General features: G+C 45.8%; 1 protein-coding gene across 1 annotated transcript in view; it reads right to left on the reverse strand.

Annotated features, from left to right (window-relative positions):
* PKP2 (plakophilin 2) overlaps window positions 1-27,355 on the reverse strand; it is a 107,023-nt gene that overhangs the window by 42,477 nt on the left and 37,191 nt on the right. The window contains exons 4-6 of the mRNA XM_029047219.2: window positions 22,793-22,928; window positions 13,089-13,296; window positions 2,240-2,417 (exon numbers count right to left, since the gene is read on the reverse strand). Of these exons, the coding sequence (XP_028903052.1) occupies window positions 2,240-2,417; window positions 13,089-13,296; window positions 22,793-22,928 (522 nt within the window). The remainder of the gene's footprint in view (window positions 1-2,239; window positions 2,418-13,088; window positions 13,297-22,792; window positions 22,929-27,355) is intronic.

The following is a 27,355-nucleotide window of genomic DNA, read 5'->3' on the forward strand; positions in this document are numbered from 1 at the left end:
AAAAGGAGGAAGAGGAGGTTCTGAGTCCCAATTTAACAGATGAGGCAACTGAAGCATAGGAATGTGAAAAGACTTGCCCAAGATCACACAGCAGGCAAGTGGCAGAGCCCGGATTAGAACCCAGGTCCTCAGACTCCCAAGCCTGGGCTTTTTTCATTTGACCGTGCTGCTTTTTTCCATTTTCCTTTCTAAAGGAAAGCAGACTTTGGATAGCCAGAGAAAGAACTCAGCCACAACGAGGCCAGGAAGATAAGTGTATAAACTAGACCCACTCACAATAAATCAATCAACTGCATTTCCTGAGCACTTACTATATGCAGAGCGCTGCATTAAAAGCTCAGGCGAGTCCAATCCAACAGAATTAACAGACACGTTCCCTGCCCACAACGAGCTTAAGGTCTAGAGGACTCAAAGACACAGAAACCCCTTTTGTCCAGGGAACGTGTCTTCCACCTCTGCTGCTTCGTACTCTCCCAAGCGCTTAGTACAGTGCTCTGGACATAGTAAAACCTCAATAAATACGACCGATCGACTGATACACCACCTCCTCAGAAAACACGACCTTCGATCCCAGGAGAGTCAATAACTCACATAACGTAGTTTTAAATGAATGTGACCTCAGTGTTAAATGAGGGCTTCCTCTGTCTGCATCGTGTACGTACATTTATGCGGGTGGGTTTATTTTATTTCTTTATACAGGTGGATATATATTTGTTCTTTGTATTCCAAAAAGACACAGCTGAGAAGGACATTACCTTATGAGTGTGGTGTGGCTGAAAATGCTAGTAAAGGGACCAAAAGCCTGGGGCATACTGTAAATAATAATAATAATAATAATGATATTTGTTAAGCGCTTCTACGTGCCAAGCACTGTTCTAAGCACTGGGGTAGATATAGGATGATCAGGTTGCCCCACCTGGGGCTCACAATTTTAATCCCCATTTTCAGATGAGGTAATTGAGGCACAGAGAAGTTAAGTGACTTGCCCAAGGTCACGCAGCAGACAAGTGGCAGAGGCGGGATTAGAATCCACACCTCTGACTCCCAAGCCTGTGTTCTTTCCACTAAGCCACACTGCTTCTCTAAGGATCACACTCTTGATCCCCATTTTACAGATGAGGTAACTGAAGCACAGAGAAGTGAAGCGGCTTGCCCAAGGTCACACATTAGACAAGTGGTGGAACCAGGCTCAGAACCCACATCCTCTGACTCCCAAGCACGGGCTCTTTCCTCTAAGTCACACTAAACACTCACTACATGCCAGGCACGGTAATAATAATTATGGTATTTGTTAAGCGCTTACTATGTGCCAAGCATTGTTCTAAGCGCTGGGGTTGAGACAAGGTAATCAGGTTGTTCCATGTGGGGCTCACACTTAATCCCCATTTCCCAGATGAGGTAACTGAGGCACAGAGAAGTTAAGCGGCTTGCCCAAGGTCACCCAGCTGACTAGTGGCAGAGCCGGGATTAGAACCCACGACCTCTGACTCCCAAGCCCGGGCTCTTTCCACTAAGCCACGTTGCTTCTCTAAGTGCTGGGGTCGGTACAATCTTAGCGGCTCAGTTCGGATTTCAATCGATCAAGCCGTCGTCTCCTTTGAGCGCTTACTCTGTGCAGAACACTCTACTAAGCCCTTGGGACCGCACAAAATAACAGAGATGGTAGACACACTCCCTGTACACAGCACTGGACTGAGTGCTGTAGAAGACTCTACAGGTGGGAATTAATGTGTAATCAATTTACGATCACTGACACAAGATTGTCAACATTCATTCATTCATTCAAGAGTATATATTTTCATTACCCTATTTATTTTGTTAATGAGATGTACATCACCTTGATTCTATTTATTTGCTATTGTTTTAATGATGTTCATCCCCTTGATTCTATTTATTGCCATTGTTCTCGCCTGTCCGTCTCCCCCGATTAGACTATAAGCCCGTCAAAGGGCAGGGACCGTCTCTATCTGTTACCGATTTGTCCATTCCAAGCGCTTAGTAGAGTGCTCTGCCCATAGTAAGCGCTCAATAAATACTATTGAATGAATGAATGAAGGGTATTTGTTGAGCGCTTACTATGGGCAGAGCACTCTACTAAGTGCTTGGAGTGTACAATTTGGCAACAGATAGAGACAATCACGTGGCACTCTCATAGTCTTGTGGGAAACGATCCCTAACCCTAACATCGGTGTAGAGAACGTCTGGGGAAAGGAAGTGGGGAAAAACGAAGCCACGGTACCTTAGACATCCTGTGGCATTGTAGAAGATATCATAGTCCAGAACCCCACTTGCTTTAGGGTAGTCTCCTTCAGGCCAGCCCGAGAAAGGAATGATCATGTTGTCTGTTAGAGTCTGCAAAGCCTCCGAAATCATACTGTTCTTCAGGCTGTCGTTGGACGACAAATTCCACAGCAAACCTAAGCACACGGCCAAACACCGAAAAACCAAAAAATATAAAATATATGTAATATATTTTATAAAATATAAATAATATTATTAATAATAATAATGGCGTTTGCTCATTCATTCATTCATTGAATCATATTTGAGCGCTTACTGCGTGCAGAGCACTGTACGAAGTCCTTGGAAGGTATAATTCAGCAACAAAGAGAGCCAATCCCACATGTGCCAAGCGCTATTCTAAGCGCTGGGATAGATACAAGGTAATCAGGTTGCCCCATGGGGGGGTGCACAGTCTTAATCCCCATTTTACAGATGAGGTAACTGAGGCACAGAGAAGTTAAGTGACTTGCCCACGGTCACACAGCTGGCAAGTGGCAGAGCCGGGATTTGATCAGAAACTCAACTATAGATTTTATCAATTTGACAGACAGCAAAAGTGAGACATTTTGCTCTACAATTCCCAGCACCGCTGCTGGAACAGGTTTTACAGATGAAAGCTGCATTTGTGACAGACTAGTGGCCATTTGTGACAACAGGCTGAATCCCTACTCTGCCCCTTGTCAGCTGTGTGACTGTGGGCAAGTCACTTCACTTCTCTGTGCCTCAGTTCCCTCATCTGTAAAATGGGGATGAAGACTGTGAGCCTCACGTGGGACAACCTCATTCCCCTGTATCTACCCCAGCGCTTAGAACAGTGCTCTGCACGTAGTAAGCGCTTGACAAATACCAACATTATTATTATTATTATTATTACTCTTCCCAGTGCTTCACAACTTCTCGGCTGATAACGATAAGAATAACAATAATTATAATAATAATTACAGTGTTTGTTAAGCGCTTACCATGTGCCAAGCACTGTTGTACAAGTTAATCAGGTCGAACACAGTCCCTATCCCACATGGGGCTACCAGTCTACGTGAGAGGGAGAAAAGATAATTAATCTCCACCTTACAGTTGAGGGAACTGAGGCACAGAGAAGTTATGAGTTGCCCAACGCCATCCGGCAAGCGGTTGGCAGAGCCGGGATTATCAATGGTATTTATTGAGTGCTTCCAATGTGCGGGGCGCTGTACTAAGCGCTTGGGAGACTACAGTACAACAGAGTTGGCAGACACATTCCTTTACAGTCTAGAGAGGTTAGGATTTAGATCCTCTGACTCCCAGGCCTGTGTTCTTCCCTCTAGACCACGTTCCTTCAGAACTTTGGGCGGATGGCATTTAGTACCAGTAATTCATGAGAATCAAATCAGATGTATTTTGGGTGATCATCTCAATTTGATACACATATCTGCTATAAAATCAATCAAAGGTATTCAGTTAGCAATTACTATGGGCAGAGCACAGTACTGAAGCACTTAAGCTGTACAAATACAAGAGCTGGCAGACACAATTCCTGCCTTCAAGGAGTTTACAGTCTAGTGGGAGCTTAGAATTCAAAACCAATTTAGGTGTGGAAGTCTAACATCCCATCAATCAAAAGCATTTGATAATAATGACAATTATGGTATTTGTTAAGCGCTTACTACGTTCCAGGCACTGTAATAATAATAATAATGTTGGTATATGTTAAGCGCTTACTATGTGCAGAACACTGTTCTAAGCGCTGGGGTAGATACAGGGTCATCAGGTTGTCCCACGTGAGACTCACAGTTAATCCCCGTTTTACAGATGAGGGAACTGAGGCACAGAGAAGTGAAGTGACTTGCCCACAGTCACACAGCTGACAAGTGGCAGAGCCTGGATTCAAACCCATGACCTCTGACTCCCAAGCCCAGGCTCTTTCCACTGAGCCACGTACTGAGCGCTGAGTGTGGATACAAAGCAAATTGGGTTGGACACAGTCCCTGTCCCACCTGGGGCTCACCGTCTCAACCCCCACTTTACAGATGAGGTAACTGAGCACCTACTAAATACTAGTAGCGGGCAGGGAATGTGTCAGTTTATTGTTCTCTTATACTCTCCCGAGTGCTTAGTACAGTGCTCTGCACACAGTAAACGCTCCATATCTACCACTGGTTGATGATCCTAGACCACGGAAACAAACTGCCTTACGATGAGAAACGGCAGCTATTGATTCCGAGACGAGTAGTGAGGGGACCTGAATAATAATAATAATAATAATGTTGGTATTTGTTAAGCGCTTACTATGTGCCGAGCACTGTTCTAAGCGCTGGGGTAGACATAGGGGAATCAGGTTGTCCCACGTGGGGCTCACAGTCTTAATCCCCATTTTACAGATGAGGGAACTGAGGCACAGAGAAGTTAAGTGACTTGCCTACAGTCACACAGCCGACAAGTGGCAGAGCTGGGATTCGAACTCATGAGCCCTGACTCCAAAGCCCGTGCTCTTTCCACTGAGCCACGCTGCTTCTCCCACTTGTTCGTGCTGTGGCCTTGGGCACATAGTAAGCACTTTACAAGTAGCATTTCAAACAACCTTCCTCGCCCCTCCCAAAACAAAAGGCATATCCAATAACGGTAGGATTTAAATGGGAGCGTCCCCCTCAAAGTTTTCTCCCCTTTTACTGAACGACATTCGCTCTTCCCTTCACCTAGAAATCTGAGGGAATCTCTTTAGGCCCCCTCCACCTCCCATTTAATTAATAATAATAATGATAATAATATAAATAGTGGTATTCGGTAAGCACTTACTATGTGCCAGGCACTGGGGTAACGACAAGTTAATCGGGTTGGACACAGTCCCTGTCCCACATGGGGCTCGCAGTCTTAATCCCCAATTTACAGATGAGGGAACTGAGGCCCAGATAAGTGAAGTGACTTGCCCAAGGTCACCCAGCAGACAGGTGGCAGAGCCAGGATTAGAACCCAGGTCCTCCTGACTCCCAGGTCCGTGCTCTATCCACTAGGCCGCATTAAAGCTCACCTCCTCCAAGAGGCCTTCCCAGACTGAGCTCTCCTTTTCCCTCTGCTCCCTCTGCTCCCCCTTTACCCCCCTTTCACCTCTCCTCAGCAAAGCCCTCTTTTCCCCCCTTCCCTCTGCTCCTCCCCCTCTCCCTTCCCCTCCCCTCAGCACTGTGCTCGTCCGCTCAACTGTATATATTTTCATTACCCTATTTATTTTGTTAATGAGATGTACATCGCCTTGATTCTATTTATTTGCTATGGCTTTAATGAGATGTTCATCCCCTCGATTCTATTTATTGCTATTGTTCTCGTCCGTCCGTCTCCCCCGATCAGACCGTAAGCCCGTCAAAGGGCAGGGACCGTCTCTATCTGTTGCCGATTTGTACATTCCAAGCGCTTAGTACAGTGCTCTGCACATAGTAAGCGCTCAATCAGTACTTTGAATGAATGTTTCTTAATTACTGCTCCCCATGGTAACTAGTACTCGCTGGCCTCTCATCCCTACTGAGAAACCTATAAAACCAACACTTTCTGTCCTCTGGACCTTCACTCCAGCTGCACTTCTAGTAATTGCGGTATCTGTGAAGTGCTTACTATGTGCCTAGCCCTGCACTAACCGTTGGGGGTAGACGCAAGTTAATCCTTAACTTGCGGAGGGAGAACAGGCACTGAGTAGCCATTTTGCAGAGAGGAAACTGAGGCAGGAGAGAAGTTACGTGACTTGCCCAAGGTCATCATCAAGCAGGCAAGGTGCAGAGCTGGGGTTAGAACCCAGATCCTTTGACTCCCAGGCCTGTGCTCTTTCCATTAGGCCATGCTGCTTCAACTATTTCCTGAATGTTAATCAATCAAAGGTCTTTACTGAGCACTTTATGCAGAGTATTCTAATAGGCACTTGGGAGAGGTCAACCGACTTAGCAGACATGATCTCTGATCTTAAGGAACTTACCATCTAGCAGGTGAGATAGACCCTAAAACAAATTCCAGGTAGGGAGAAACAACGGAGTGTAAAGATGTAATAAAAATAATTGTGATATTTATTAAGCGCTTACTATGTTCCACACACTATATTGGAAAGAGCACAGGCTTTGGAGTCAGAGGTCATGAGTTCGAATCCCAGCTCTGCCACTTGTCAGCTGTGTGACTTTGGGCAAGTCACTTAACTTCTCTGGGCCTCAGTTCCCTCATCTGTAAAATGGGGATTAAGACTGTGAGCCTCACGTGGGACAACCTCATTCCCCTGTATCTACCCCAGCGCTTAGAACAGTGCTCTGCACGTAGTAAGTGCTTAACAAATACCAACATTATTACTATATTAAGCACTGGGGTGGACACAAGCAAATTGAGCTGGCCAGAGTCCTTGTCCCACATGGGACTCACTGAAGCAGCGTGGCTTAGTGGAAAGAGCCGGGCTTGGGCGTCAGAGGACGTGGGTTCTAATCCCGGCTCCGCCACTCGTCTGCTGTGTGACCTTGAGCGAGTCACTTCACTTCTCTGTGCCTCAGTTACCTCGTCTGTAAAATGGGGATTAAGACTGTGAGCCTCACGTGGGACAACCTGATTACCCTGTATCTACCCCAGCGCTTAGAACGGTGCTTGGCCCACAGCAAGGGCTCAACTAATTCCATAATTATCATTATTATTCATTCCCATTTTACAGATGAGGTAACTGAAGCCCAAAGAAGTGACTTGCCCAAGGCCACGCAGCCATCTTAATCCCCATTTTACAGATGAGATAACTGAGGCCCAGAGAGGAGTTAAAGTGACTTGCCCCAGGTCACACAGCAGTCAAGTTAGTACCCAGGTCCTTCTGACTCCCAGGCCTGTATGTACTCATATAAGTTTTATGAGGAGGGAGGGGAAAGGTGAGTAGTAAACTGCTTAAATGAATGCTGTGTTGAAATGCCCTCCTTTCATCATCCAATCAATCAGCGGTATTTACTGAGCGCTTAGTGTGTGCAGAGCACTCCACTAAGCGTTCAGTAAGTAACATACATAATATTAAGTATAGATGGTCCCTGCTCTCGAGGAGCTTATAGATTAGAGGAAGGGACAAGCATTAAAATGAAATACAGATGGATACATATGTAAGTGCAGTGGGACTGCAGAGTTAACAGTTCCAATGAGAATGGCCAGTCATTTTATTCAGTGATATTTATTGAGCGCTTACTGTGTGCAGAGCACTGGACTCAACATTGGGATTGAGTTATGTGCTGGATCACAGGCTGCTTTCATGCTAAGCTCTACTTTTAATGAGGAGCAGGGCGGGGCTAGAGGAAAGAACACCTGGCTCCCAGCTCTGCCCACTTGACTGCCGTTTGACCTCGGGCAGGTCACTTAACTTCTCTGGGCCTCAGTTTCCTCACGTGAAAACGGGAGTTCGATTAGCCTATTTTCCCTCATACTCAGACTGTGGGCCCCACGTGGGACAGAGACCGTCTGATCTAACTTGAACCTACCCCAGAGCTTAGAACGGTGCTTGACACACAGTAAGCACTTAAAAGATACAATACGAACGATAAGAATAATAACGGTACTCGTTAAGCACTGTGCCAAGCACTGTTTTAAGCGTTGGGGTAGATACGAGTGAGGTTGGATTCATTCATTCATTCAGTAGTATTTATTGAGCGCTTACTATGTGCAGAGCACTGTACTAAGCGCTTGGAATGAACAAGTCGGCAACAGATAGATTCAGTTCCTACCCCAAATGGGGCTCCCGCTCTTAACCCCCATTTTAAAGATGAGTAACTGAGGCCCAGATAAGTTGAAAGACTTGCCCAAGGTCACACAGCAGACATGTAGATTACAACCCTGGTCCTTCTGACTTCCAGGCCCGTCCCCTATCCACTAAACCACGCTGCTTATCATCTTAGGATGAGAATTCTAAACTTGTTCTAAATTGGGAACCAAAGGGGAGATTTCTTAACCTCTAGGGCTTATTGTTTCTTGTGATTGGCCAAATAATCACACACTACCTTTTAAACATCAAGTCCTGCTACGGAAAAATAAATGCAAATAATTCCAACCACGACCTAAATTTTATTTTGCATTCTACTGAGAAGAGCCTGGGAGTGGATGCCACATGCTTATCTTATCCTAACCAGTCTATTTTCAACCTGAGTAGGCCCAACACTTATTTTGGCTGGCATGAACTAATCAGTGACCTTGAAGATGAATTTTAGAGGCTGGGATGTCCTGTTCTCATTTAAATTAAAATTAGATCATCATTCTTATTTGGTGAAGGGAAAAAAAATTACAAGGGAGAGCTGTTGACCCCACGATTATCTCTTCAGAAGGAATAGTAGCTCACCACATAAACCGGGAAAGGTCAAAAAGTCAGAAAGGTCAGTCACTTTACATTCCTTTCCTCCCCGCAAAGCCCCGGGACTGAGCTTCCTACACTGGAGGAGAAACAGATACTTCATTCCTTGGATTTTAAGCAGGGATTCCAATGTCATTAGGAAAAAATCACAGGTCTTTACACTAAAGTTTACCCCAATCTTTGAGTCTGAACTGAAGACTTTCTTACTGCCAAGTCCCAAGTTAAAGTAGGTTAATATTGTTGGTATTTGTTAAGCGCTTACTATGTGCAGAGCACTGTTCTAAGCGCTGGGGTAGACACAGGGGAATCAGGTTGTCCCACGTGGGGCTCAGTCTTAGTGCTCATTTTACAGATGAGGTAAATGAGGCACAGAGAAGTGAAGTGACTTGCCCACAGTCACACAGCTGACAAGTGGCAGAGCCGGCATTCGAACCCATGACTTCTGACTCCAAAGCCCGTGCTCTTTCCACTGAGCCACGCTGCTTAAAAGCGCTCAGTTATTGCGCTACCTCAGTTCCTGGAGGGGTGGCTTTTGGTTAGTATTATACAAGCTTGAAATATCAAGTGCCCCGCATTTAAGGTTGGCCATTTGGATTTGATGGGGAAAAGAGGGAGGATCTGTGATTTGAGATCCTGAGAATGGATAAACCACAACATAAACTACAATAGAAATGGATAAACTACAACCTAAATCGCCACTGCAGTCTCCCAAAATGCAGGCAAACAGATTTTTTGCGATTTGGGAAGCAGCGTGGCTCAGTGGAAAGAGCCCGGGCTTGGGAGTCAGAGGTCACGGGTTCGAATCCTGGCTCTGCCACTTGTCAGTTGTGTGACTGTGGGCAAGTCACTTCACTTCTCTGGGCCTCAGTTACCTCATCTGTAAAATAGGGATGAAGACTGTGAGCCCCACGTGGGACAACCTGATCACCTTGTATCCCCCACCGCTTAGAACAGTGCTCTGCACCTAGTAAGCGCTTAACAAATACCATCATCATCATCATCTGCCAGGAAAATTAAAGAAGCAGTGCGGCTTTGAGGATAAAGCACGGGCCTGGGAGTCAGAAGGAGCTGGGTTCTAATCCCAGCTCTGCCACTTGTCTGCTATGTGACCTTGGGCAGGTCACTTCTCTTCCTCTGTGTCTCAGTTACTTCACCTGTAAAATGGGGATTGAGACTGAACTCCATGAGGGGCAGGGACTGTGTCCAACCTGATTTGCTTAGTACAGATTCACTCCAGTGCTTAGTACAGTGCCTGGCACGTAGTAAGTGCCTAACAAATATCATTAAAAATATCCACCGCCAAACCTCCAAAAGCTACGGGAAGACTGCTGTAGCAGTCACTGTTGTGGTGATTGCGACTGGCCTCTGAGTTGCAAAGAGCCTACAATTCTGCTCCTCTATCACTGCACCCCCACCTCTCAGGGTTGCACCTGGAGAGTTTCCAGTCCTCCACCAGTCGCGGCTACGGGCGGGAGAGTCAAGCAGAGGCCTGTCCGTTCCATTCCTAGCTTGGCCAGTGGCTAGCGAGTGAAAGGCCATCTGCTACGAGTCAAAACACACCCATGCTGGGCAGCGGCAGCCAGGGAGAGAGTCGAGGGAGGAGGCTCGAGTTTACTTTGAGGAAGAAGGCAATGGTCAACCACTTCTGGATTTTGACCAAGAAAACTCTCTGGATCCACTACCAGGACGACCGCAGAGGGGAAGCGGGGCGCTCTGGGAGAGATGGGTCCGTGGTGTCGCTATGGGTCGGACGCGACTCGACGGCATAAGACAAGATCACGGCCTCTTACTGATCTTTGTGTTTATTTTTTTTTGTAACTGTCCTTTATGTTGTCTTGATGTTTTGCTTCATCACTCCATATCTGTCTGTTTCCCATCCCCTCCTCCACCTCCTTCTCCCTTATATTTTTAGACTATGATCTCCCTGAGGGACGGGAACCATATCTAATTCCCACCTGTCTATTCTTTCACTGCGCTTAATAAAATCTGCTTGGAAATAACATCACGGTAGTCCCCTGGAACAGGTTTGATGATAATAGTAATAGCAGTAATAATTGTGGTATTTGTTAAGCGCTAATTATGCACCAAGCATTGTACCAAGTCCTAGGGTCACTACAAGATAAGCAGGTTGGACAAAGTCCCCGTCCCACATAGAAACAACTCTGGAACCTGAGAAATAGAAAAGTCAACGATCCTATTTCAAATAAAAGAGCACCTTGTGAAAATGACTTGCCATTTGAATCAGATCTGCGTGTAAGCTCCTCCAGGTCAAGGAACTTAGGTGTTGTTACTTTTGTTATCTCCCAGGCACTCAGTACAGTTTGCAGCATTTAGTAGGCACCCAACCTACCCGACTATCAATCGATCGTATTTACTGAGTGCTTACTGTGTGCCGAGCGTTGGATTAGGCACTTGAGAGAGTACGATACACCAATATAACAGTTGGTAGAGACCTTTCCTGCCCACAAGGAGCTTACAGTCTAGAGGGTGGAGAAAGATAGTAATATAAAAAAAAAATTACGGATGTGGACATAAGTGCTATGGGGCTGGGTGGGAGGGTAACCCTGACTTCCTTGCTGCTCTTTAACCTCACATTTCCTTCTTCCTCCAGAACATCTCTTCCTGGATGTCCTGCCAGCAGCTCAAATTCAACATGTCCACAACTGAATTCCTCAATCACTCAGTTGCATTTACTGAGCACTTCCTGTGAGCCGAGCATTGTACTACGCGGTTGGCAGAGCACAAAACAACAGAGGTGATAGACACGCCGTTCCCTGCCCACAAGGAATTTAGAGTCTAGAGCGCGCTGGGGTGCATATCGGGGAAACAGACGTCAAGAATCATAGGTGATTCCTATCTGGTGAGCATACAGCTTAGTCACACTCATGAATGCATGAAAACCGCTGCAGGGATTTGATGGGATTTGAAAGCATGGGGAATTGTTAGGAAGGCTGAAATGAAGTCTCATACCTCAGGATTTCACAAATGGAATAGCATATTTCCATCACTGAATAATCATAACATTAACAATAATAATAGTATTCGTTAAGTGCTTACCGTGTGGGGGCCAGGCACTGTACTACGCGCTGAGGGTAATACAAGCAAATCAAGTTGGACACAGTCCCTTTCCCACATGGGCTCACAGTCTTAATTCCCACTTTACAGATGAGGGAACTGGGGCATAAATAATAAACAAATAAAGAAGGATGAATAAAATGACAGATATGTACAAAAGTACCGTAGGGCTGGGAGGGAGATGAATAAAGGCAGCAAGTCAGGGCGACACAGAAAAGTGTGGAAGAAGAGGAAAAGAGGGCTTAGGCAGGGAAGGACTCTTGGAGGAGATGTGCTCTAAATAAGGTTTTGAAGTGGGGGAGCGTCATTGTTTGTTGGACACAGTACAGTGCTCAGCGCTTAGTATTCATTCATTCAATTCAATAGTATTTATTGAGCGCTTACTATGTGCAGAGCACTGTACTAAGCGCTTGGGATGAACAAGTCGGCAACAGATAGAGACAGTCCCTGCCGTTTGACGGGCTTACAGTCTAATCGGGGGAGATGGACAGACAAGAACGATGGCGATAAATAGAGTCAAGGGGAAGAACATCTCGTAAAAACAATGGCAACTAAATAGAATCAAGGCGATGTACAATTCATTAACAAAATAAATAGGGTAATGACAAAATAAATAGGGTAATGACAAAATAAATAGGGTAATGGTACAGTGCCTGGCACATAGTAAGTGCTTAAAAAATACCGTAATTGTTATTATTATTATATGAAGAGTGAGGGAATTCCAGGCCAACCTATAATAATGATAATCATCAGCATCATATCATCATCATGGTATTTGTTAAGCACTTACTATGAGCCAAGCCATTTCTAAGCAGTGGGGTACATACAAGGTCACCAAGTTGAACGCAGTCCCTGTCACAGTCTTAATCCCCATTTTCCAGATGAGGTAACTGAGGCACAGAGAAGTTAAGTGACTTGCCCACGGTCACACAGCAGACAAGTGGTGGATCCAGGATTAGAATCCAGGTCCTCTGACTCCCAGGCCCATGCTCTATCCATTAGGCCACGTCGGTCCCACGTCCTGCCCCTGGCCTGGAATGCCCTCCCTCTTCATATCCGACAGATAATTGCTCTCCCCGCCTTCAAAGCCTTAATGAAGGCCCGTCTCCTCCAAGAGGCCTTCCCTGACTAAGCCCTCCTTTCCTCTTCTCCCACCTCCTTCTGCGTCACCCTGACTTGCTCCTTTTATTCATCCCCCCTCCTAGGCCCACAACACTCACGTCTATAGCTGCAATTTTATTTGTTTATATTAATGTCTGCCCCCTCCCTCCTCTAGACTGTAAATCTGTCGTGGGCAGGGAAGGTGTCTGTTATATTGTTCTGTTGCACTTCCTCGAATGCTCAGTACAGTGCTCTGCCCACGTAAGTGCTCAGTAAGTACGACCGACTGCGTCATGGGCCCCGTACGCTCGGCGTGCCTTACCTGTGATTTGCTTTTTGGTTTCCAGGTCTCGGGTTTGCTTCAGAACCAGGAGCAGGCGAGGGATCCCATTTAGTTCAACTACTTCCAACTTGTTGTCGTTGTCTTCAAACACCAGGTTTCTCAGTGCCCCACACACTGCCCGCTGGATGTCTTCGTTCGGCCCTTTTAGAAGCAGCAGCAGCTTGGGGATGCCATTGAGTAGAGAAACCTAAGAGAGCAGGGAGGTTGGGCTCATTATATATAATAATTATAACGATTATTATTATTATGGCATTTGTTAAACACTTATTATGTGCCAAGCACTGTTCTAAGTGCTGGGGTAAATACAAGGTAATCAGGTGTCCTACATGGGGCTCACAGTCTTAATCCCCATTTTACAGATGAGGTAACTGAGGCGCAGAGAAGTGAAGTGACCTGCCCAAGGTCACACAGCTGACAAGCAGCGGAACCAGAATTAGAACCTACATCCTCTGACTCCCAATCCCGTGCTCTTTCCAGTAAGCCCCACACAATTTCTCCGCTCATTAAGGCTCCGGATTCTCTTTTGTTTCTCAATCATTCATTCAATCGTTTCAGTCGTACTTTTTGAGCGCTTTCTGTGTGCACAGCACTGTACTAAGCGCTTAGGAGAGTAGGATACAACCAACAGACACATTCCCTGCCCACAGTGAGCTTACAGTCCAGAGATGGGGAGTCTCATCACCGTTTTGGGCTTTTCGCTCACCAGTCGACACCAAGGCACACTCGTGTTTTCCACAGGGCTAATTAATTCAATAGTATTTATTGAGCGCTTACTATGGGCAGAGCACCGTACTAAGCGCTTGGAATGTACAAGGGTTAGAGGATGGGAAACGTCAACATGGGTGGACTGTGAGTCCGTTGTTGGGATTTTAATAATAATAATAATGTTGGTATTTGTTAAGCGCTTACTATGTGCCGAGCACTGTTCTAAGCGCTGGGGTAGACAGAGGGGAATCAGGATGTCCCACGTGGGGCTCACAGTCTTAATCCCCATTTTACAGATGAGGTCACTGAGGCACAGAGAAGTGAAATGACTTGCCCACAGTCACACAGCTGACAAGTGGCAGAGCTGGGATTCAAACTCATGACCTCTGACTCCAAAGCCCGTCCTCTTTCCACTGAGCCACGCTGCTTCTCTACTGCTACGGGCTCTAGTTATATCCTCCAAACACTGCATCATTAGGCCACCATTTTATAATTTGTGACAGACTTTCCTGCAGAAAAGGCAGATAAGCCTGGAGTCCAACATCATGCTTCAGGGTATAAAAGCATCCTTGACTCATTAACACAGCTATGTCAAAGTATGCCAAATTATGAGCAATAAATGAAACCATGAATGCCTAGACTTAATTTGAATTTAATTTAGCACACAATTTAAAATGAGCTGGTGCAGGGTCCCGATAAAGTGCAAATTTTCTCTACCTGTTGCCGAATTGTACTTTCCAAGCACTTAGTACAGTGCTCTGCACACAGTAAGCGTTCAATAAATTCATTCATTCAATCGTATTTACTGAGCGCTTACTATGTGCAGAGCACTGTACTGGGCGCTTGGAATTCAGCAACAGATAGAGACAATCCCTGCCCAACAACGGGCCCTACGATCGAATGAATGAATGAGTAGAATCGCTCTTACAATATTTTGAATGAACACATCGGTCTGCGTTCTTTGTGTACCGTTGATAGGGAAGAACTTTCTTGCCTTTTAAGATGTCCCTTTTGGACATTTTTATCCAGCCTCCTCATCCTTCTTCTCCTAGATGGTCCCCAAAACTCAAGAGAGAGTTACAGAGGTTGGGGGTCTCTGGGTTGGAGATGCTTCAGGTTTGATGATCTGGATTTGGTGCCCCAATCCATGATAATGGAAAGGAGGAAAATATTTCACTCTAGGCTTCAAGGCTCTCCATCACCTTGCCCCTTCCTACCTCTCCTCCCTTCTCTCTTTCTACCGCCCACCCCGCACGCTCCGCTCCTCCGCCGCCCACCTCCTCACCGTCCCTCGGTCTCGCCTATCCCGCCGTCGACCCCCGGGTCACGGCCTCCCGCGGTCCCGGAACGCCCTCCCTCCCCACCTCCGCCAAACTGATTCTCTTTCCTTCTTCAAAACCCTACTTAAAAATCACCTCCTCCAAGAGGCGTTCCCAGACTGAGCTCCTCTTCCCCCTCTACTCCCTCTGCCATCCCCCCTTTACGTCTCCGCAGCTAAAGCCTCATTTTCCCCTTTTCCCTCTGCTCCTCCACCTCTCCCTTCCCATCCCCACAGCACTGTACTCGTCCGCTCAACTGTATATATTTTCGTTACCCTATTTATTGTGTTAATGAATTGTACATCGCCTCGATTCTATTTAGTTGCCATCGGTTTTTACGAGATGTTCTTCCCCTCGACGCTGTTTAGTGCCATCGTTCTCGTCTGTCCGTCTCCCCCCGATTAGACCGTAAGCCCGTCAAACGGCAGGGACCGTCTCTATCTGTTGCCGACTTGTTCATCCCAAGCGCTTAGTACAGTGCTCTGCACATAGTAAGCGCTCAATAAATACTATTGAATGAATTTCACTTGATGCAAGCTACCCTGTCCGGCCCCTAGTTGCTACCTGGAGAAGGCGTTTAACTGGAGGCCAAGTCTAAGTCATAAACCCGGGCCTGGGAGTCGAGAAGGACCTGGGTTCTAATCTCGGCTCTGCCACATGTCCACTGTGTGAACTTGGGTGGGTCACTTAACCTCTCTGTACCTCAGCTACCTCCTCTGTAAAAAAATGGGGATTGAGACTGTGAGCCCCATGTGGGACAGGGACTGTGTCCAACAGCGTGGCTCAGCGGAAAGAGCCCGGGCTTGGGAGTCAGATGGCATGGGTTCGAATTCCCGACTCTGCCCCTTGTCAGTTGTGTGACTGTGGGCAAGTCGCTTCACTTCTCTGCGCCTCAGTTACCTCATCTGAAAATGGGGATGAAGACTGTGAGCCTCACGTGGGACAACCTCATTCCCCTGTATCCACCCCAGCGCTCAGAACAGTGCTCTGCACGTAGTAAGCGTTTAACAAATACCAACATTATTATGATATGCTTGTATTCAACCCAATGCTTAGAACAGTGTCTGGCACATACTAAGTAGTATTATTATCCCCTTCTCTCTGCTATGGAAATTTCCCTCTCACTGGTTGGTGGCAGGAGTGAGTAGACTCGAACTAGCAGAGGGGCTGGTAGGCCTCGTCAGACCAGAGGAAGGACTGGGGAGAAGCTTCCATAAAATAAAATATATTTTACAAAATATAAATAATATTATTATTAATAATAATGGCGTTTGCTCATTCATTGAATCATATTTGAGCGCTTACTGCGTGCAGAGCACTGTACGAAGTCCTTGGAAAGTACAATTCAGCAACAAAGAGAGCCAATCCCACATGTGCCAAGCGCTATTCTAAGCGCTGGGATAGATACAAGGTAATCAGGTTGCCCCATGGGGGGTGCACAGTCTTAATCCCCATTTTACAGATGAGGTAACTGAGGCGCAGAGAAGTTAAGTGGCTTGCCCAACGTCACACAGCAGATACGCCGCAGAGCCGGGATTAGAACCCACGTCCTCTGACTCCCAAGTCTGTGCTCTTTCCGCTAAGCCACTAAGTGCTTAGTATAGTGTCCCACATCCTCAATCGGCATCAGTATTTACTGAATGCTTACTCTGGGAGGAGCCTGCGCTAAGCGCTTGGGAAACTATAACAGAGTTGGTAGATGCGTCCCTGCCCAAAGTGAGCTTACGGTCCAGAGGGGAAGACGGATGTTAACGTAATAAATAATTTAGAATATATAATTTATAGATGCATAGAGCGCTCAATATATTATTGTTATTATGGTATTTAAGTGCTTACTAGGTGTTAAGCACTGTTCTAAGCACCGGGGTAGACACAAGTTCAAAAAGGGCAGACACAGTCCCTGTCCCATATGAGGCTGACGGTCTAAGGACGAGAGAGAACAAGTAGAACGTGTAGAATAGTGAGAAGCAGCAGAGCCTAGTGGATAAAGCCCAGGCCTGGGAGTCAGAAGGACCTGGGTTCTAATCCTGGCTCCGGTACTGGTCTGCTCTATGACTCTGGGCAAGTCACTTGACTCCTCAAGACTGTAAGCTCGTTGTGGACAGGGAATATGCCCGTTTATTGTTACACTGTGTTTTCCCAAGTGCTCAGTACAGTGCTTTGCACACAGTGAGCGCTCAATATGATCGAATGAATGAACTTCTTTGGGTCTTGGTTACCTCATCTGGAAAACGGGGATTACGACTCTGTGTCCCATGTGGAACATGGACCGTGTCCCATCTGATTAGGGCAGCAGCGTGAAGCAGCGTGGCTCAGTGGAAAGAGCACGGGCTTAAGAGTCAGGGGTCGGGGGTTCTAATCCTTGCTCCATCACTTGTCAGCTGTGTGACTTTGGGCAAGTTACTTAACTTCTCTGTGCCTCAGTTCATCTGTAAAATGGGGATGAAGACTGTGAGCCCCACGTGGTACAACCTGATTACCTTGTATCTCCCCCAGCACTTAGAACAGTGGTCGGCACACAGTAAGCGCTTAACAAATACCATTATTATTATTATCATTATTATTATTAGCTTGTGTCTACCTCCGAGTTTAATACGATGCCTGGCACATAATGAGTGCAATACGAATACCAGAGAAACAAAACAAAAACAAAGTCAAACCAAAAAGAAATCCAGCAGGTATTGAATCCTCATTTTTTAGAGCTGAGGAAACTGAGTCACAGAGAAGTGGATGGCCCAATATCACAAAGCAAGCAACTGGCAGAGGAGGGATCAGAACCCAGGTCCTCTGATTCCCAGACCCGCTGCTGAGGCAGCTGCTGCAGCTTTCCCTTGACGGAATCCCCGTTCTCGCACCGCTCCCTCCATCTCGACAAGGCCAATCACCCCAGGATGTCGAAGTGATGGTGCCAAAAATAATCGCTATCATCATCATCAGTGGTACTTATTGAGCGCTTACTGTGGGCACAATACTGTACTGTAAGCTTGTTGTGGACAGGGAATGTGTCCGTTTATTGTCATATCGGAAGCAGCGTGGCTCAGTGGAAAGAGCCCGGGCTTGGGAGTCAGAGATCATGGGTTCTAATCCTGACTCCATCACTTGTCAGCTGTGTGACTGTGGGCAAGTCACTTCACTTCTCTGGGCCTCAGTTCCCTCATCTGTAAAAGGGGGATTAGGACTGTGAGCCTCCCGTGGGGCAACCTGATTACCCTGTATCTACCCCAGTGCTTAGAACAGTGCTCTGCACATAGTAAGCGCTTAACAAATATCAACATTTTTTTTTTAACAGTGCTCTGCACACAGTAAGCACTCAATAAATATGCTTCCTGCCCTGTAAGGTAACCGATGACCTTCCTCTCACCAAATCTGATGGCCTCTAATCCATCCTAATCCCTCTCCCAGACCTCTCAGGCGCCTTCGACACTGTAGACCACCCCCTTCTCCTGGAAACTTTCTCAAAACAGTGGATTCGCGGACACTATCCTCTCTCGGTACTCCTCCTATCTTTCTGAGGGCTCCTTCTCAGTCTCTTTTGCTGGCTCCTCCTCTGCCTCCCACCCTCTGAGAGTGGGGGGTCCCTCAAGGCTCAATTCTAGGTCCCCTTCCATTCTCCATCTCCACCCACTCCCTTGGAGAATTCAATTGCTCCCATGGCGTCAACTACCATCTCTATGCAGATGATTCCCAAATCTACATCTCCAGCCTGGATCTCTCTCCTTCCTTGCCATCTCGCATCTCCTCCTGCCTTCTGGATATCCTGTCGGCACCTCAAATTAAACATGTCCAAAACTGAACTCCTTATCTTCCCACCCAAATCCTGTCCTCCCCGTCTTTTCCATCACCAGCACACTCCCTACCTCACAAGCCCGTAACCTAAGCTTTGTCCTCGACTCATTTCTCTCATTTCACCCACGTATTCAATCTGTCACCGAATCCTGTCGGTTCTACCTTCACCACGTTGCTAAAAATGCACTTTCCTCTCCATCCAAACTGCTACCGTGCCGATCCGACCTCTTAGCCTATCGCGCCTTGACTACTGCGTCTGCCTCCTCGATGACCTTCCGACTTAGTCTCTTTCCCCACTGCAGCACGGATCCTTTATGGACAGAAACGTTCAGTCCGTGTCTCCCCACTTCTCAAGAACCTGCGATGGCTGCCCATCCACCTCCATATCAAACGGAAACTCTACCATTGGCTTTAAAGAAGTCGATCAGCTCATCCTACCTCACCTCAAGATCACGTACTTCGGCCCAGCCTCCTCACTCTGCTCCTCTAGAGTGAGTTTACTCACTGTGTCCTGGTCTCGTCTTTCTCAGCGCATCCTCCCCCTAGCCTGGAACTCCCTCCCGCTCCATATATCACCACTCTCTCCACTTTCAAAGCATTATTAAAGTCACATCTCCTCCAAGAGGCCTTCCCCGCTTAAGCCCTCTCTGCCCCAGCTCACTCTCCCTTCTGCACCATCTCTCCACTTGGATCTGTGACCTTTGGACATTTGATATTCGCCCCACCCCCAAACTCTCGACACTTAAGTACACAGCTTTAAATTATTCATTCAATCGTATTTATTGGGGGCTTACGGTGAGCAGAGCACAGAGCATATAGAGAGCACAATTCAGCAAACAAGAGAGACGATCCCTGCCCGCAACGGGCTCACAGTCTAGAAATGATATACTATAAATTACTTATCTATTCATAATAATATCTGCTCCCTCTCCAGACTGTATGCTCATTATGGGAAGATAACGTGTCTTCTGATTCTGCTATACAGTACTCTCCCAAGTGTTTAAAACACTATTATGTACATCTGTAATTTTTTAAAATTAATATTGATGTCTGTATCCCCCACTATTCATTCATTCAATCGTATTTACTGAGCACTTACTGTGTGCAGAGCACTGTACTAGACTATACTAGACTCTAGACTATAAGCTCGTTGTGAGCAGGGAATGTATGATCTAACAACTCTGTTGTACTATACTCTCCCAAGCATTTAGAACAGTGCATTGCCACAGAGTAAGCACTCAATAAATGACTGACTGCCCACAGCAGGCTTAGAGCTTAGAGTCTAGAGGAGCTTAGAGTCTAGAGAGGGAGACATCACTATAAATCAATAATAAATAACAATAACTTATGTAATTTGTAGTACTTGTTTAGCATTTATTATGTGCCCAGAACTGTTCTGAGTGCTGGGGTAGATATAGGTTAATCAGGTCAGACACGGTCCCTGTTCCACGTGGGGCTCACAGTATAAGCAGGTAGGAGAACAGGTACTGAACCTCCATTTTTCAGATGAGGCATAGAGAAAGTAAGTGATAGAGCTGATATAAAATGAAAAATCTTGAAGCTTCTCTTTGGTTTTCTTTTTATCCCAGCAGAGCAACTTGGCTTAGCCCTCTTCCTTTTACTGAACAGCAGAAAAGGAAATGTTTCTGCCAACAGATCTTTGACCTGCTTCTTCCTCCTCCTCCTCCTTTGGCCTTTATTCATTAAGCTTTCAACACTTGGTCTCAACTCTGATAGTGAACGCCCTTTTGAGGTAAAGGGACTATAAGTGTCCTAATAATGATAACTGTGGTATTTGTTAAGCACTTACTATGTGACAGGCAGTGTACTAAGAACTGGGGGGAAAAACAAGAAAATCCATTTGAACACAGTCCCTGCTCTACATGGGGCTTACAGTCTTAATCCCCATTTTACAGCGGAGGTAACTGAGGCACAGAGAAATGAAGTGACTTGCCCTAGGTCACACAGCAGACAAGTGACAGAGGCAGGATTAGAACCCATGACTTTCTGACTCCCGGGTCCATGATCTATCCACTAGGCCACACTGCTCCTCTGAAACCTCCTGTACCTTACGTGCTCTCATGATCTCGTGGCTCAACTTTTGCTTTTAAAATGTCTAATCTGTTTTAGTGGATTTCACTCATCTGCTAAAACAGAAGCTGTGTGAGAGTGTCAGGGTTCACCAGGTCCGTGTTCAAACACTCTTAGGTGCAAATAGAAAGTTTATTTCAAGCCTGTCAGTAGCAGCGTTTTGAAAATGAAGGTTAAGTCCCAGCTTGAAGGCACCTCCCACTGAGTTTGGAAGAGTAGAGCCAGATGAAGAGGCTTCATATCACTGCTCTTCATAGGCAAGAGAAGCACATCGTGTCCTCAGAAAACTTTAGAACAGAGGGCCTTAGAAGTCTTTGTGCTACTTCCCTTGATTTCAATCAGAAACCACAGTGGCTTGAGGTGAACCTTAACGAATTCTGTAACCTGAGATGAGGGCGAAGAATGTATCCAAGTACAGAGGTTTCTCTTACAAAACCATAGTTTCCTTTCACTGAATTATGTCTCCCTCTTTGTCCATTTAGATCGGCGTGTAATCATTTCTAGAAGAGGTGGGAGCTCAAGAACTTGTGACCACAGCTAAGCGACACTAGGCAGCGTGGTCTAGTGGAAAGTGCACGGGCCTGGGAGTCAGAGGACCAGGGTTCTAATCCCGGCTCTGTCGACCGCTTGCCGTGTGACCATGGGCGAGTCATTTAGCCGTTCTACACCTCGGTTTCCTCAATGGGGACGGGGATGCAATATCTGTCCTACTTAGACTGTAAGCCCCATGTGGGATAGAGACTGTGTCCAATTGAATTTGTATCTGCCCCAGTGCTTAGAACAGTGCTTGACACAGAGTAAGCACTTAGCAAATATCATAATGATATGACAATGTCAAACCAGAGGCTTACAAAACTGTTCAAGGGAGATAATCCATAAAAGACATTTTCAAACTGCCAACGGTTATTACGCTTCGTCCATTTTCAATTTTTACATTTGTTTCCATACACTCTGACCACTCATTTGTGCTGGCTCTCCTGACATAATATTAAGTGTAGAAATATGCTTGGTTCACCTTTTTTAGAAAAATGGAATTTAATAATACATTCCAAGCGCTTAGTACAGTGCTCTGGACATAGTAAGCGCTCAATAAATACTATTGAATGAATAATAATAATAATTTGTTACTTGGCATTTGGTATTTGTTAAGTGCTTACTATGAGCCAGGCACTGTACTAAGCCCAGGGGTGGATACAAGCTAATCAGGTTGGACACATTCCCCGTCCCACGTGGGGCTCACAGTCTTCATCCCCACTTTACAGATGAGGTAACTAAGGCCCAGAGTAAACTCATTGTGGGCAGGAAATATGTCTGTTTATTGTCGTATTGTACTCTCCCAAGCGCTTAATACAGTGCTTTGGACACAGTAAGCGCTCAACAAATGCAATCGAATGAATGAATGAATGAAGTGACTTGCCCATGGTTTAGTGGAAAGAGCCCAGGCTTGGAAGTCAGAGGTTGTAGGTTCTAATCTCGGCTCCCCCACTTATCACCTACGTGACTTGGGGCAAGTCACTTCACTTCTCGGTGCCTCAGTTACCTCAACTGGAAAATGGGGATTAAGACTGTGAGCCCCACGTGGGACAATCTGATTACTTTGTATCTACCCCAGGGCTTAGAACGGTGCTTGGCACACAGTAAGCGTTTAACAAATACCATCGTTATTATTATTATATGCAGGAGACGAGTGGCAGAGGGGGATGAGAAGCCGGGGCCTCTGACTCCCGGGCCCCGTGCTCTGTCCATTAGGCCATGTTGCCTCTCACGACCGCGCTGACTGACCTTGTGTCGGGCTTCCGCCTGCTGAAAGCACTGGTGCTGGATGAAAGTGGCCGCGGCACAAATCCTGGCGGGTGTGACGCTCTCGGGATCCAGCATGCTCACGGCCAGCTCCAGAGTCATCCTCCCGTCCACATTCCTAAGGAATCACACAAAACGCCATCAACCGCCATCCTACCCATGGCTCCGGCCCAGCCTTTTTTCCGGATAACAACTTGGGAAGGAGGGTGGTGTAGCGGCTAGAGCACGGGCCTGGGAATCAGAAGGTCCCAGACTGAGCCACCACTTTTCCTCCGCTCCTCGTCCCCTCCCCATCGCCCCGACTCCCTCCCTCTGCTCTAGCCCCTCCCCGCCCCACAGCACTTTTGTATATTTGTATATATTTATTATTCTATTTTTTATTAATGATGTATATATATCTATAATTCTATTGATCTATTTTGATGGTATCGATGCCCGTCTACTTGTTTTATTTTGTTGTCTGTCTCCCCCTTCTAGACTGTGAGCCTGTTGTTGGGTAGGGATTGTCTCTATCTGCTGCCGAATTGTATTTTCCAAGTGCTTAGTACAGTGCTCTGCACACAGTAAGTGCTCAATAAATACAATTGAATGAATGAAAGGTCGTGGATTCTGATCCCGGCTCTGCCACTTGTCTGCTGTGTGACCTTGGGCAAGTCACTTCACTTCTCTGGGCCTCAGTTCCCTCATCTGTAAAATGGGGATTAAGACAGTGAGCCCCATGAAGGACAGGGACTATTAGATTATTTTGTACCTATTCCAGTGCTTAGAACAGTGCCTGGCACACAGTAAGCACTTAAACACAACGATAATAATAACGATATCTTTCCAGAAAGAGAAAAGTAGTGCTTCTCCTACTATGTAAGGTGCTCTTTCTCCGAGGAGAGACCCTTAGGGGAGAGGTGAGAGGCAGAATTTTCTCCCTCTTCTCCACCCTTCCGTCCACAGGCACCAGGCCATTAAGTAAAATAATGCATTCTAGTTCAAGTATGCCCAGGCATATCAATCAATCAATCATATTTATTGAGTGCAGACCACTGTGCTCAGTGCTTGGAAGAGTACAATATAACAGAATTGGTAGACATAATAGTGATTATGGCAGTACTTACAAAATTTATTCATTTATATTAATATCTGTCTCCCACAACCAAGACTGTAAGCTCGATGTGGGCGGGGCATGTTTCTGTTTATTGTTGCCCTGTACTCACCCAAGCACTTAGTTCAGTGCTCTGCACACAGTAAGTGCACAATAAACATGAAAAAATTTGTTTCGTGCTTATCATGTGCCAGACACTGTTCTTAGTACTGGATACAAGCAAATCGGGTTGGACACAATCCCTGTCCCACATAGGGCTCACAATCTTAATCCCTATTTTACAGCTGAGGGAACTGAGGCACAGAGAAATTAAGGGACTTGCCCAAGGCCACAAAGCAGAAAAGTGGTGGAGTCGGGATCGGAACCCAGGTCCTTCTGACTCCCAGACTCGTACTCTAACCACTTAGACCAAGTTGCTTCTCACGGTCCTTGACCACAGCGAGCTTACAGTCTAGAGGGGCAGACAGACATTAATATAAATAAATTTGGGATACGTACACATATGGGGTGGGGCCAAGAAAGGGGTGAATAAAGGGAGCAAGGGTGATGCAGAAGGGAGTGGGAGAAGAGGAAATGAGGGGTTAGTCGGGGAAGGTCTCTGGGCTAGAATTGGTGGCCATAGGTCAAAAGTATTTTTGCTGGTTGTTCTGTAGCTATCCTTGGGCTACCTGGGCCAGGTGCCCTCCTCAGCATGGCCTCATGAAAACATAACACATCTTGGAGTCAAATGATCTGGGTTCTAATCCTGGTTCTATCGCTTGTCTGCAACTCCTGAAGGCTGAAGGCTTTTTCTTTCTTTTTTTTTTTTTACTGAAAAGTCTTTTCCCCAGCTGTCAGACCCAGAATAATAGTAATAATAATAATAATAGTATTTAAGTGCTTACTACTTGCCATACGCTGTACTAAGTCCTGGGGCAGATACAAGCTAATCAGATTGGACATAGTCCATGTCTCACATGGGGCTCAGTCTTAATCCCCAGTTTACAGTTGAGGAAACTGAGACACGGATAAATTAAGTGACTTGCCCAAGGACACCTGGCAGGCAAGTATCAGAGCCAGGATTAGAACCCAGGTCCTCTGACTCCCAGGCCCATGCTCTATCCGTGCTGTTTCGCTTCTAGCGCCTGCTTCTAGGACGTTTTGGGGTAGAAAGAAAGCACTTTCTAGATTTGTATTTAACCTAAGACTCTAAATGTACAAAGATTGCTAGGGATGTGGGTACTTTATTTTCATTTGTAGGCTAGTCTTTATTTTAGTACCTTGCGCTTGTGAGATCTAGACTACAAATACAAATTCTGAGATGACATGTTGGGCCACAAAAAATATTGCCTCAAGAGTAAGAAAACATTAAAGCTGACTATTTTTGGCATCCCTACTGAGCATTAGATGATGGGTCATCTTATTGTTATATTCTACTATTTCCCCTATCTCTATTTTAGCATCTGTCTCCCCCCGTAGTCTGTAAGCTCTTTGTGGGCAGGGAATGCATCTACCAACTCTCCCAAGCGCTTAGTACAGTGTTCTGAACACAATAAGCTCTCAATAAACACCACTGTTTGACTGATAAATGTCTTATAATAACCATTTTATACTGTTGTTATAATCGGAATTTGGGGCCCTTAAAGGAACTTCTTTTTCCAAGACGCTGTAAATCGTGACTATAAAGTTAACATGATAGCCAGCTCCTTGTGGGCAGGGTAGTGTCTACCCACCCCATTCTGTTGTACATCCCCAAATGCTTAGTACAGTGTTCTGCACACAGTAAGCCCTCAATAAATACCATTATTTGACTGATTGATAGTTGGATTATAATCAGAATTTGGACCCCTTAAAAAAACTTCCTTTTAGGATATGACATAGATCGTTGACTATAATGCAAACAGGATGGTAAACCTTAGGGAAAAATAAGCCTGATTCCAAGCAGTTCCCACTTTCAGACATTTAGGATGGACTCAAATGCTAATAACGCCATTTTGCTTAAAGGTACATATTTTCCTTTTAATGATCCCCGTTAATCCAGTTCACAAGCCAAACATGAGACGGTGAGCCCCATGAGGGACAGGGACTGTGTAGGACCTAATTAATTTGTACCTACCCCAGCATTTATAATGGTGTTTGACATATAGTAAGAACTTTATACCATGGAAAGATATATATATATATGACTCAGTTAAATTTGAGTTGTTTATAACCTCCACAATTCAATTACTTAAATTCCTTATATTCTTGACTATGACTCATAAAGTCAAGGAACTTAACATCAGTTGAACAAACGTCGTTTTCACCTGGTTCTCTCTCTTTAAACCAATGCTTATTTCTAAAGAGAACTGAGATCACGATAGGTGGGCTTGGAAAATTCCCACGTCGGCCTCCCACTCTTTCCTCAATCCGCTAAGACCCCAACTCTCTTACCCACTACTGTCAGGAATCTGTGCCTGGGACTAGAAACGAGAGCTCTCTTCAGGCCTCTCAAAAATGCCTCCAGCACATCTTCACAACAAGTAAACCCAACCTACTGTCTTCCCTCAGGAAAAGCCAGCGGGATGATTCAAAAAGATGCTGGGAAGCAGTATGGCCTAGTGGAAAGAGCACGGGCCTGGGAATCAGAGGACCTGGGTTCTAATCTCACTCCACCATGTATTTGCTGTGTGTCCTTGAGCAAGTCACTTCTCTGTGCCTCAGCTCCCTCCTCTGCAAAATGTTCATTCATTCATTCATTCAATAGTATTTATTGAGCGCTATGTGCAGAGTACTGTACTAAGCGCTTGGAATGAACAAGTCGGCAACAGATAGAGACAGTCCCTGCCGTTTGACGGGCTTACGTTACGGTCTAATCAGGGGAGACGGACAGACGAGAACAATGGCAATAAATAGAGTCAAGGGGAAGAACAACTCGTAAAAACAATGGCAACTAAATAGAATCAAGTTCAATACCTGTTCTCCGTCTTACTTAGATTGAGTTTCATGTGCTTTTATTTACCCCAGCACTTAGCACAATGCTTGGCATGTAATAAGGCTTAATATCACGATTATTATTACTACTAGTATTATTTTTTTTTTAAAGACCCAATTCAGTAAGAAGCAAAATTCACATTTCCATTCAAAGGCTCTGCCTGTAGCCGAAATATCATAGACTCCAACCCTCCAACTTGAGCTTTACTTTATTTCCCCATTCACTTATCTACTTCAGTATACTAATAGTAATAACGACTGTGGTGATAGGAAGTGCTTACCTTATGCCTAATCCCCACCCTACAGGAGGCTCACAGTTTAAGGGTGAGGAAGAGCAGGTGTTGAATCCCCATTTTAAAGATGGGGAAGCCAACTCCTGGAGAAGTGAAGTGACTTGCTCAAGGACACACAGCAGGTAAGTGGTAGAACCCAGATTACAATTACTCTCCCCACCTTCAAACCCATCGAAGGTGCAGCTCCTCCAAAGGCCTTCTCAGACT

This window comes from Ornithorhynchus anatinus, chromosome 2, assembly GCF_004115215.2.
Source record: "Ornithorhynchus anatinus isolate Pmale09 chromosome 2, mOrnAna1.pri.v4, whole genome shotgun sequence".
Lineage (NCBI taxonomy): Eukaryota > Metazoa > Chordata > Mammalia > Monotremata > Ornithorhynchidae > Ornithorhynchus > Ornithorhynchus anatinus.